Raw genomic sequence first — 13,621 nt, 5'->3', positions numbered from 1 at the left:
GAAGTTGAACAAAGTAAGCGTGCCTCTCTAGCTTTAAGTAACAGGTGAATGAGGTACGTAAGAACAAGAGGTAGGCTGAGGGGAGGGAATAATTGAGCCCTGGCATATAAAGTTAAGGTCAAAGAAAAAATAACAAACTCTAGGTCTAGCCCTGGCATAAATTAAAACATGTAATCATGGGAATAATAATATTAACAGTTTTAAGTTTCCAAGTGCAGGTAGTAGCAGTAATTAAAAAATATTTATTGGCCAGGTGCAGTGGCTCATGCCTGTAATCCCAACACTTTGGGAAGCCGAGCAGGAACAATGGCTTGAGGCCAGGAGTTCAAGATCAGCCTGGGCAATGTAGTGACACCCCATTTAAAAGAAAAAAAAAAAAAAGAAAAAGCCAGGCATGGTGGTATATACCTGTAGTCCCAGCTACTCAGGAGGCTGAGATGGGAGGAGAGCTTGAGCCTAGAAGTTCAAGGCTACAGTGAGGTATGATTGTAGGCAATAGCGAGACCCTGTCTCAAAAGCAAAAATTATTGAGCAAGTACTGGAAATTTCACACACATCATCTCTAATCTTAATGAACCCAAAAGCAGGTATTGCTATTCCCATTTCAAAGATAAGAAAACTGAGGTTCAAAGAAGTTAAGATGGTCACCGGCACAGACTAGAAAACAGCACTAGGCTGTGCTAATTCCAAAGCCCCCACACATTCTGCTACACCATGTTGCTGCTCACATCACGGGTAAATCAAGATTACTTATAAAAGGAGGATCACCATTACATGGAAATCTCCTGAGTGGCTCACAAGGCCCAGGATCCCTGCTGCCCAGCACTGCTCCAGCCAGCCATTGCCACCCTCTGTCCCTCTCTAGGGACAAACTAGACTTCTAATCTAACTGATACACAGAAAATAAAAGCACAGGAGTGAATTACCAGAGACCTTATTCTGCCTCCAGATGCTCATATAATATTACCTAGAGCACAATCCCATTTATTCTGCCTCTAACACATGCTAGACTTAATGTCGTTTTCGTGGTTTTATTTTCAGCACCTTCCACAGTGCCTGGTGCAGAGCAGGTTCAACTGATGGTTTTAAATCAAAGAGTAAAAGCAATACACCGTTACATTAAACCAAAGGAACAAACAAGGTAGATAGGGATAAAGTTTAGCGATGCACTTAATTAATATGAAAAGTATCTGACTTAATTCCGCAGTTGACTAAGTGTGACACGCTAGAAGCATTCCCATTGCTCATTTAATGAGTCCAGGGTGCTGGCCTCAACACTATCACTTAGCATCATTTTGAAAGCGTTAACCAATGAGAAGAGACAGGAATAAATATCTGAAAGGATATGGCAATGTGTCACTACAGTCTGCATAAAAGGATTATGCCCCACCCCCACCCCCCACCAACCAAGATAATTAACTAGAAAACTTTATTAGAAGTAATACAAGAGTTGAGCACCATGACCAGATAAAAATAAACAAGGAAAAACTGATGAACGATATTAAGCAGTAAAGGAAAGAAAATTCTGTAGAATATTATGCAGAAAGCAATTTCATTTATGTCCTCCAACCATTATAGTTAAGTGTTCATATATGTATATGAAAGTTTCCATATTTACATTTCCAAAAGATATTTGAAACATATTTTTTCCCTAGGCAAGTAATGGACCTCTTGCCACAACATAACTCTTGAAAGTGAACCAAATATGGACCAAAATTAACAGTGGTTACTGCTGGTATATGTTTGTTTTATAGCATGCCCTGTTCTAATGCTTTAATGATAATCCTATCATTTTACAGTTGAACAAACTAGAGTCTAAAGGTTAAATAACTGTCAAATGTCTCAAAGCTACTAGGTCAAATCTGAGTCCAACTCAAGCTATCAGCCTCCAGAGAGGGCTCTTATGCCAAAATACCTCCCGTCTGGGCAGGGGAGTGGGACAGGGGTCCAAGTTGTGGGCTGAACGAAATTTAATATCAAGAATGTATTCCTGTATTATATATATAACAATCACAAGAAGAAACTTCTACAGTGACAACAAACAAGAGAAGATGAATGGACACAAAATTCAAAAATCAATAAGGTCCTTCAAATAACAGCATTGTTTATCTGGTCTCATGAACTTGGGGCATATCTACAGTGGCAAAATAGTAAAAGTATTAATTCTGTAGCAAATAATCATAATTAATGACATTATCTTCATCTATACTACAGCCATCTCATATGTGAAGAAAAGTTTTCAACATCGGGGGATTTGCCACATTCTTCTTTCTCGGGGAAGAACAGGCACAGATCTGATAGATTAGGCCTAATTCTGTAATTCAATGTATTCAGTAATTCAATAACCTAATACTTGTAGAAGCTAACCACAGGTCTTCTATCCTTCAATAAATAAAGAAGGTAAAATAACTGACAACTACATCTGAGAGGCAGGCTTCCTTTAGAAATTAAGAGGTACTTGGTGAGATCTTTCACCAGTTTAAAATAAGAAATTTCCTAATACATTACTTAGGTTATAAAATACCATAAAAAGGAGTGGGGGAGAAAATCAATGACTTATTACTATCAGCAACAGCTAAGTAAAAAGAGTTGAAATGTTTTTTTTAAATTAAAAATAAAAGGACTTAAGATACTGAATAAAGCTCTTAACAGCTCTTTAATCTTAAACTAAAAGGACATACTTATAACTGAAACCAATCACTGTTAGTTAAGGTCAAACAAAATGGTCACATTTGGAGAAAGATATTATTCATATTACAGCACCAATAAATAATATGGAATAATATGTAGTGTAGTTATAATAACAAGTCACATAGTTTGCAAGCTGAGGCATACTGTGAGCTGGATGAATTGCAAGCCACAGAAGTAAAAAAGTTGATCTTAACTGCTAATAGAACATAACCTTGCTGTACCTGGTCACAATCACCAATATAAGGTAATAGGCCTAACACTGTTAACCATAAATTCACAAGATTTATGACAAAAGCATCAATGGTATTCATTTTTTATAATCTTTATACATATGAACATTTCCAAGCCTGGCATGCTGGCCCAGACATGGTCACCTGTAATCCCAGCAACTCAGGAGGATCACTTGAGCCCAGGAGTTCAAGACCAGCCTGAGCAATACAGTGAGACCTTATCTTTAATTAGCCAGGTGTGTGGCGTGTGCCTATAGTCCCAGTTATTCGGCAGGGAATCACATGAGCTCAAAAGTTCAAGGCTGCAATGAGCTGTGATTGCACCACTGCACTCCAGCCTGGGCAACAGAGCAAGACCCTGTCTCTTACAAGAAAAATTAAAATAAAAAAAAGTTTAAAAAATATTTTGCATATATACATTTCCAAAAGATATTTGAGATGGCTGATTTCTGACTGAGAAAGGGGCAAGTTTTCCTAACTTCACAACCTTACAATCAATGTTGATAGTCTTTAGGTCTTGTGACATCAGATAAACCAAACATATACCATGGAAGCAAAAGCAACTTCCTTTTTGTAAAGCGGCAGTTAAAAATAGAAGAGATCGGCCAGGAGCTGAGGCTCACGCCTATAATCTCAGCACTTTGGGAGGCCGAGGCGGGTGGATCACGAGGTTAGAAGATAGAGACCATCCTGGCTAACATGGTGAAACCCCGTCTCTACTAAACATACAAAAAATTAACTGGCATGAACCCAGGAGGTGGAGCTTGCAGTGAGCTGAGATTGTGCCACTACACTCCAGCCTGGGCAACAGAGCGAGACTCCGTCTCAAAAAAAAAAAAAAAAAGGAAAAGAAGATGAGATCTAATTCTGGGAAGAAACAAGACAGATAAGACAATCCTCTCTGAGTATTTAAATCAACTAATTTTAATTTAGGTTTGTCATTTATTTGCACTTTAACAAAAAATGAATCTTCTAATCCTTAGTCAACATTTAAGTAATACAAATGAAAAAAATAGAGGAGTTCTGAGAAATACGTAACTGCATAACAGAAAGTCATACAAGGGCTGATCCATAATTTCAAAGTAAAATCTCTCCAAAAGTCCTTAACAAGTACGTGTCTCTCATATTTAAAATACAGACTGAGCATCCCTAATCTGAAAATCCAAAATCTGAAATGCTCCAAAATCTGAAATGTTTTGAAGACCAACATGATGCACAAAGGAAATGCTCACTGGAGTATTTCACATTTCAGATTTTCAGATTGGGGTGCTCCACTGGTAAGTATATAATGCAAATATTCCAAAACCTGAAAACAGTCTAAACTCCTAAACACTTCTGCTCTCATATATTTCAGATAAGGGATATTCAAGCTATAATTAAAATATTATGCTTAATTTCCAAAATTCAATGAACAATAAACTTTACTGCTTGCCTTTTATGAAGATCAAAGTAACATACAGATAAGAAGGAATTACAAATTTCTAGAAGATGGTGCTTTGTTCTACTCACTTGAAAACCAAAAGTTGTCCAGGAAAGAACATTAACAACTGGCATTTACTAAGTGCTTATCATGTACTACTACATGAAGTGGATTCTATTAGTGAGGCCATTTTACAGACAAAGAGACTGACACTAAGGGAGATTATAAGGGAGATCTGAAGCCACTCAAATACTTGGCAGCAAAATCAAGATTGAAAACCAGGTCTGAACTGGTCTAAAGTCTGTGGTATCCTACCAACGCCAGGGTGCTCAACTTGAGGATTTGAATTTTCTAATTAAAATATTGTTTACTATGTTAAAATTGTCAAGCAAGTTTTTAAAAATTAATAGATTATTCCACCACAAAAATGTACCAATATTCATATTTGGAAATGGTTCGTGAAAATTGTTCATTACATCTGAAACTTGTTACTTCAGCTATACTGTTCCCTGAAATAAAATCATTTTTTAAATAAACAGTACAAGAAATAGGATGTACTAGTTAAGAGTACCATTTGGATTGTACTAGTTAATTGGAACTATTTAGGATTCCAATTCCTTTCTTCCATCAGTGAGTTGGGTATCAACCTCAACAATTTCTCATCCTCTCTAGCATTGGTTACCTTGTCTAAAAAGTAAAAGATGTTAAAAAAAAAAAAAAAAAAAAAGAGAGAAAGAAAGAAAAAGAAAAACATGCATTTCACAGGCCAGGGAAAAACTAAATAAGATGACATAACACTAAAACCGGGCCCGTTGTTTAAAAAGAACACACACAAAAAAGTTAAAAAAAAAAAAAGTCGCATAATACTCAAAAACAAATCAAGAGGCCCACTCCAATCTAAACAATGTGTGACTGGCCCTTCTCAGTGACAGCAAATCTAAATATCTGGAGGCACAATTTTGTTTTCCCAACTATGTTACTAGAAACCAAACTTTTACCAACACATTATTTCAAAAAAAAGAAAATACTAGTTGTAAAAGACTAGCAACGCTTCCTTTGGGTGTCCAGTAGGAAATGTGTTAGCTTCTGAAGCACAATACGCTTCCGGCTGGACTGTGATCAGCATCAACAACATAAATTCAGTACACTTGGATCTCAACAGAAAGCCATTCATGCATGTTTTCCTTGCTTGCTTGACTTTTGCCTTGTTTGACTTTCTGCAGTCTTGGTTTTAGAAAGTGACTTTTTTCCTTCAACAACAACAAAACCTAAGCATTTAAATGAACATGATTTCCTTTACAACATGGTCCTACAGCTACCCCATCCTGGGTGGGTCAATGCCATCCAACTGCCATCCTACAGAGAGTAAAGACTTAATGAAACCCAGCAAATGTAAAAAGCCTGACAGATCCTGGCTATGCCTTATGATTAGTAGACTGCGTGATGGGTATCTGTGTGTGCCCACAGTAGCCCCAAGGGGTCCACCATGAGTCTCTGATCATATTCCTTCCAATACTGCAGAGTTTTTAACTAACTCTATAAACATCAGTTGGTAATAACAGCAGCTAGTGTTTATTAAGTACCCATTTACATGCTGGGGACTATAAATATTTGAATGCTTTATCACTCAAACATTATTTCATGTCATTTTCACATCATCAGGAAATAGCATGCCCATTTTACAAAATGAGGAAACTGAGACTCATCAAAAATAAGTGAATTGTCCAGAGTGTCCCTAAAGAAATACACTAGCCTGCTGATTTCACAGCAGAGAGCTCCCCTGTCAGCCACACCCCTGCCTCTACCTGCACGTACTCTTACATCTGAATCTAAGCATTCGTAAGACTGACATATACAGATTCCATGACTGTATTTATCCCTACCTTTCCAAGTCAAATCTTACAGAGGTGCTTCCTCTTCCAGTTCACTGCCCGAGTAGCTTTTTAATGAGGTCTAAAAACTAAATTCAATAAATGCTACTGAGCATCTCCTGGGCCCCATGCATGGTACCTGGGGCTGATAATGTGCATAAGGTGAGGAGAAGAAGAAACACAGACCCCAGGGAAAGGCTTGCAGGAAGCCAAATGTGGAACAAGCACAGCACTGACAGAAAGTGAGCTTTTGTCCTCTGGATCGTGGTGGTGAGGCAGAGTTCACCAGCTGCACTGATACAAACCTGGCTGGGCCTGGGACACTCTGTGCCACACGTGAGGAAAGTACATTTTCTAAACTTAGGGCCTCTGCCATTCAAAACATCACTATGAACTCATCACAACCTTTCAAAGAATTCTGCATGAATAGTCTAAGCATAAAACAAATCCAAACAATAAATATGTAAGTTTCCCAGTCTGGGGTGCATGGTTTTAGCAGCAGGGAAGGAGGAAACACACATATTGCCGCAGCAGCGTTCTGTCCAGTGCAGCTGGTTCCATCTTTTCATTACTCAGGAGAAAGTCGGCTTCCTGGGGCCCCCAAAGACAGAAGTGAAAAGGCAGCGAGCACTTTCTGCCACCTTTAGACCTTCCCTTCTATCCATGTCCTCGAGGCACCCCAAAGATGCAGCTGCCTCCGTCCTCACACTCATCCTAAACAGAGAGACGCCAAGAGGAAGGAAGTGGTCTGAGGCCTCTAAAAAGCAAAGAAGGCAACTCCTCCTCCAGCTGCTCAGAGGTGAGGTCACAAGTGACAGGCTCAGTGAGCATGTGGAAACCAGGGGTCCCACCATCCACATAACGACTCCTTAGTGTAGATGTCAGGATTTGCCACCTCCATTACCCAGACTAGAAATGGCTATGAAACACTAAACAAGCAAATAAGTGAGTACATGCTGTAGAGGACACGTACCAGGAACTGGAAAGTGACAAGCATCTGAGTGAACATGGCCAACAGACACAATGCCTTGCTGCACAGTATTTTAAGATCAGGAAAGTTTACATGCAGATCTTGACATCCAGCTTCTCTTGAAATGTCAGATGATCAGGCAACAGTGGATCCCAAGTAGAATCTAAGAATTTGAGAGGCTTCCCTCTTCAGACAGGCTCTGCTCACTTCCCAGACACCTCAACCCCCACCACCTCGAGGCTGCCCTATACATGGCGTCCCCTGATTCATTCCCACTACCTGCCTGGCCACTGTGGGACATAAGCCCTGCCCTCAGTATTACCATCTTTGTATCTCGCACTACTCTGAATGAAAAACCAAGCAGCACAGATCTAGAATAAGGAAACACTCAGGTTTTTGAGATTTTTATTTTCACCTCCCTTGCCACTGTACACAAAAGCCCAGACACAGAAACAGTGGCCAAGGAAATAGGGGGCAAAGGGCAACAGGGAGGGAGAGTAAAGAAACAGCGCATTCCAGGCCGGGTGCAGTGGCTCATGCCTGTAATCCCAACACTTTGGGAGGCTGAGGCAGGTGGATCACAAGATCAGGAGTTCAAGACCAGCCTGGCCAACATGGTGAAACCCCATCTCTACTAAAAATACAAAAATTAGCCGGGCGTGGTGGTGGACGCCTGTTAATCCCAGCTACTCGGGAGGTTGAGGCAGAGAACGGCTTGAACTCAGGAGGCAGAGGTTGCACTGAGCCGAGATCACGCCACTGAACTTCAGCCTGGGTGACAGAGCAAGACTCCATCTCAAAAAAAAAAAGAAAGAAAAAGAAAATGAAAAAAAGAAACAGTGCATTCCATGCGGAATCAGTGAAGGACACCACAGAGCCTGGCATACCCCAACAGCACACAGCATCAGCTCCTACTCCCATTATCATGACCACAGTACAACCACAAGGCAGGGCCCAGGACTCAAATGCCTTCTGCCCAGGCCTCCAATGCCTTCATCCCATGCATTGCAGTTTTCAACAGGCTTTCACCAATACTGAAACTGATTACACACACAAACTTCTCCCATTTGGACAGAAGTTCTCCCCTCCCACAAGGAAGTAGAAGGGACTGCATTTCCCTGTCACAGTTCCAGAGAAAAGGGAATTAAGGAATGGAGGAGCATGAAATTCAGGTTTTCCAAACAGACGTGAGGAAGCAGGCTATGCAACCCGGGGCCTAGGCTGTGACTTCTAGTAACAGCAAACCTCCAACCTATTGCAACTACGGAGGTTGATCATGTTTTATCTATCATGTTACGTAAATCCTGAATGAATTATGAAAACAAAAAAGGGAAAGTATATTTTATAGAATTAAGACCGATTTCTGAATCCTAATCACACGCAACTCCTTATCAGAGAACAGCATCATCATATTAGTTCTTCCAATATAATACTAATAATTGCTATATTATTGTTAACAATTTTTGAAACATATTTGTGTAGTATCTTATAATTCTCAAAGTGTTCATGTTTCCTTAGAGAAAAAAAAGGCAAGTACTCTATGCCTACTTAACCAGGGAGGGCACTATTGCACAAAGCCTTGAGTAACTTACTCAAGATCACCAGCTGATCAGTTAACATAGTGCTGCAGCACATGCATGAATTCCAGAAATACACAAAGTGACTGTGCAGTCAAAAAAACAGGGCTGGGCACCGTGGCTCACGCCTATAATCCCAGCACTTTGGGAGGCCAAGGTGGGTGGATCACTTGAGGCCAAGAGTTAGAGACCAGCCTGGCCAACATGGTGAAACCCCATCTCTACTAAAAATATAAAAATATTAACCGGGCATGATGGCAGGCACCTGTAATTCCAGCTACTCGGAAGGCTGAGGCAGGAGAATTGCTTGAACCTGGGAGGTGGAGGTTGCAGTAAACCAAGATCACACCACTGCACTCCAGCCTGGGACACAGAGAGACTCCGTCTCAAAAAAAAAAAAAAAAAGAAAAGAAAACAGTAACTCCTTTTAAGAGTAAATAGAGAGATAAAACTTGATTACATATACATATATACCTTGATGCATATACCACAATACAGATACCAAAGACATACTTTAAAAATTAATTTAGTCCAGGCACGCTGGCTCATACCTGCAATCCCAGCACTTTGAGAGCCTGAGGCAGATGGATCACTTGAGGCTAGGAGTCTGAGACCAGCCTGGCTACAAATACAAAAATTATCTGGGCACAGTAGTATGTACCTATAATCCCAGCTACTGGGGAGGCTGGGGAGGCTGAGGCATAAAAGTTGTTTGAACCTTAGAGGCAGAGGTTGCAGTGAGCCAAGATAGTACCACTGCACTCTAGCCTGGGCAACAGACTGAGACTGTCTTGGAAAAATAGTAATAATAATTTAATGTTAAGTATTACAGAAGGAACTATCTATTTTGTTATCCTTTTTGCCAGACTATTAAGACAAGGTGACCAATCTGAATTATAGGTTTAAAATGTAGTTTGTGTCTTACTCATAAAACAGTATTGTAACCACAAAGGAACCACTTGCTCACATCAAGTCTTTCTGAAGTTGAGTCAACATTCAAAATAATTACTGCCAAATGGGGCAACACTGATGGCCCTGCCTAGAGCCTCCAGGACTCTCAGCCCTGAACACATGTCGCCCTCTAGTGGCATGCACCTCCCTGCATCCTGGGAGAAGTCACTCAGGTAGGGGAAGCTTCTGGCAGTGATCTCCAAATATTTCCCACATACCCTCTCAGCTCAAAGAGCTTTTTTTAGTAAAAACTTTCAACACACACTTACTTATAACTTCTATACCTATACTATCATAATAATTACATTCATTTCCCGAGACAAAAGAGGCTTTTGAAAATTATAATCTGAACATAAGTTCTAATAATCTTCTTGCACCCTAATGGCTCACCGCAAGCACCCACTCTGTAGATGCCTGTGATTTACAGAGAACCTCACAGTGTGATTTCATTCAGAAAGACTGCAACATAATTTCTGCCCTTGAATTTTTTTGAAAAAAAGAAACAAACAAAAAACCCTTATTTTTTTCTTGAAAGTGCCGTGAGTAACTTAAGTGTCTGCAGGCGAATGAGGCAAGAATCCTGAAGTTAGCCGGTGTATACACTCTGAAGCTATATAGTCAGGCTAACCACAAAAGTAAGGTGGTTTTGATAATCTTGGTAAAACCCTCACCAGGAAACAATGTAGCTTTTACTCAACACTTGGTGCAAGAAGCTAAACAATCCAAGATCCCCCTGAATTTTGGGTATCCCTACTTTCCTTCCAGATAACTCACTTATATATATTAAAAATATTGGTATTCACGAAGCCTTTTATCTAAGAAAGTCTTTACTAAAAATACTGAGGTTTCCACCCAAAAAGAGCACGTAGCAGGCTAACTTGCCCCAGTAAGCAGAGGATTATATCAGCATGCTCCACTGAAGTATGGAGGCATTGCTACTGAGACTCACGATGAATTTAAAAAGCACACTCAATCAGTCCCTTGCTCTCAATGTTCTGAATGATCCCAGCTAGCACCATTAGTCTTGAACCATATCTTTGAGAAGCAGGGTGATCAACCAAAAATTATTCCAAAAAGAATAATAATCTGGAATATGTATCAGGCTCACATAAAGGTAAGAGAAGGAAACATCTTTTCTTTCCACATATGCATTCCAAAAAGCTAGCTGAAATATCAAAGATGCTTGCCATCAGTTAACTAAGGTATTGAAGGTGTCTTGAAACTTACCTCTGCAGTCCTGGTGCCTAGCACAAGCTGGAGAGTATCATCGGCAGTTTTCATTGTGAAAAGAAGACAAACTTTTTATTTCTCCCCAAACAAGGTTGAGGAAAAAAACAACTGAATATCCTAGTTTTGGGGCAATTCATTCATGAAACAATCTATTGCTAGAAACGTATAAGATAAAAATTGTCTGTGATTATTAATTTTAGATATTAACTTGGCTAGGCTATTGTATCCAGTTGTTTGGTCAAACACCAGTCTAGTTGTTGCTAAAAAGATTTTTTTAAGATGTGATTAAGATTTAAATCAGTAGACTTTGAGTAAAGCAGATTATGTTCTATAATGTGTGTGAGCCTAATCTAATCCATAGAGAGCCTTAAAAGACTGAGGTCCCGGACGGGCGCGGTGGCTCGGGTCTGTAATCCCAGCACTTTGGGAGGCTGAGGTGGGAGAATCAGGAGGTCAGGAGTTCAAGATCGGCCTGGCCAACATGGTGAAACCCCATCTCTAGTAAAAACACAAAAAATTAGCTGGGCATAGTGAGCTGAGATTGCGCCACTGCACTCCAGCCTGGGTGACAGAGAGAGACTCTGGCTCAAAAAAAAGAAGAAGATGAGATCTAATTCTGGGAAGAAACAAGACAGATAAGACAATCCTCTCTGAGTATTTAAATCAACTAATTTTTAATTTAGGTTTGTCATTTATTTGCACTTTAACAAAAAATGAATCTTCTAATCCTCAGTCAACATTTAAGTAATACAAATGAAAAAAATAGAGGAGCTCTGAGAAATATGTAATTGCTGAGGTCCCCAGAGGAAGAAAGAATTCTGCCTCCAGACTGCCTTCAGACTCAAGACTGCCACATCAGTTCTTCCTTGAGTCTCCAGCCTGCCCTGAATATCTCAAATTTGCCAGCCCCATAATCATGTGAGCCAATTCCTTAAAATAAATATCCCTCTCTTTTCTCCCCCTTTCTCTCTCTAGGTAGATATAAACATGTATGTATACAAACATATATATACGCATAACACACACTTTTTTCTATTGGTTCTATTTCTCTATAGAACCCTAACACATTGTCTAAGGATTTTTGAAAGATCATGACCAAAAGTATTCATGCACTGCCCTCTGCTGTGCTAAACGTTAACATACATTCCCCCAACTTAAAGCCAACCCACCATATTAAGTCTCATCACTAAACGAAGGATATTCTTCTAAAACTAAAATTGGAGAGTGATGATAAAAGGGCCAAGAAAAATCTTGCCAGTCAATATATCAATATTCCTAGGTAGACAAGCCCGACATTTCATTTTAATAATCGTGGGTAATCTTAGTACAACAATAGAATGATTTCAAAGTGTGTATGTCTTCATAAGATACTACACTTCATAGAAAAGGTTTCGCCAGAGTTTCCTGAATGAGAAAGAAGAAAATGCACTACGAAAACAAAAGGCAAAAATAATTTTAAAAAATTAACTACCTCTTGGTTATCTTTGTTTTGGTTTGCCCAGAAAATCTTATGATACAGTGTCTCCATTGAATTGCTGGAATCAGTTCGGTCAAAACAGTGACGATCCAAAACTTCCAACGTGTGCAAAACCCGACTAATAGTCACCCCTACGAGCAGAAATTAAACAAGTGGTTAATGAGGCCAAAAACAGAACAGTACAAAATCACCATTCTATGTGAGGCAAAAGAAATTTTTTTAAATTACCATTCTTGGCATATGCTATCAAACAATCATCAACAAAAGCAAACTTGACATTCTAGACAGCCAGGATCTAAAAGGCATAAACTGAAGATTGTCCTCAAAATTCACCAAGTGGCTCTGTCAAAAAGCTGCCTTATTCATGTGGAATTGTTTGTAAGAAGCAAAAACACGGCATAAAGTCCAACATTCAAAAGCACTCATTCCTCTGTGGCGTTCTGTACCTGCTGTGGATTCTTGGCACTTGTCAAATGACCACCGAACTTCCACTGCACGGCCTCTTTGTTTTATCTGTTGTTCTACTTCATAAATCCTTGCCCGAACCTGAAAGATAATCGCTTCTAATTAACTTGTGCTTGGAATGCCACAGCGCCTTTCTAAATCATGTCAGGTTTTCCCCTGCGTGAGTAAAGTATCCTATGGTGAACTACAATCTTGACTGCATTTTAGGAAATGCAGCCTGTGGCCCAATAAGTGAATTTTTAAAATTTACAAATGGCAATTCAATGTCAGTTTTCAATAACAAATGTTCACAAAAATAAACGCTTGCAGAATCTGTTTTACAAGTGAAATTTCTTTTTGAGGACACCACATGGAAAGGTGAATGTTCTAAAATAATCTCTTTGAGGCATTCTTTCATGTGTGAAAACAACTTGCAATGTTTTATTAAGAAAACTGCTTGGTAAAAGACAGGGATCTTATTCTAAATATTAATCACAATCTTATTGTTCAAGTCACATAAGGCTTTGAAACAAATAACCCAGTACTAGCAAGAGCATATAATAATTACTAAATATCAAAACTACTACAGGAGTCATGGTCATGTATTAGAACCACCACCATAATTACAGTTTGGGTGGCAGAACTCTCAGCAAGAACTGTTCAGCAAGACGGTGAAAAGAAAGGGAGAAACTTCAAGAACTTCAGTGATTCTGAAGAGGCTAAACAATTCTCTAAGGTCACCCAGGGTGTTAGCAGGCAA

At 39.5% G+C, this 13,621-nt stretch overlaps 1 protein-coding gene across 7 annotated transcripts in view; it reads right to left on the bottom strand.

The window, feature by feature from the left end:
- Window positions 1-13,621, bottom strand: part of MED12L (mediator complex subunit 12L) — a 341,010-nt gene that overhangs the window by 251,400 nt on the left and 75,989 nt on the right. For all 7 annotated transcript variants that reach the window (XR_012430801.1, XM_045386761.2, XM_045386764.2 and 4 more), the window contains 2 exons: window positions 12,864-12,963; window positions 12,412-12,548 (listed from right to left, as the gene is read on the bottom strand). Coding sequence is in view for 6 of the 7 variants with exons in the window: in XM_045386761.2 (XP_045242696.2) it covers window positions 12,412-12,548; window positions 12,864-12,963 (237 nt within the window). In the remaining variant the exon portion in view is untranslated. The remainder of the gene's footprint in view (window positions 1-12,411; window positions 12,549-12,863; window positions 12,964-13,621) is intronic.

Source organism: Macaca fascicularis, chromosome 2, assembly GCF_037993035.2.
Source record: "Macaca fascicularis isolate 582-1 chromosome 2, T2T-MFA8v1.1".
NCBI lineage: Eukaryota > Metazoa > Chordata > Mammalia > Primates > Cercopithecidae > Macaca > Macaca fascicularis.
Note: the sequence above shows the minus strand (reverse complement) of the source record. Positions and strands in the feature narration are given on the sequence as shown.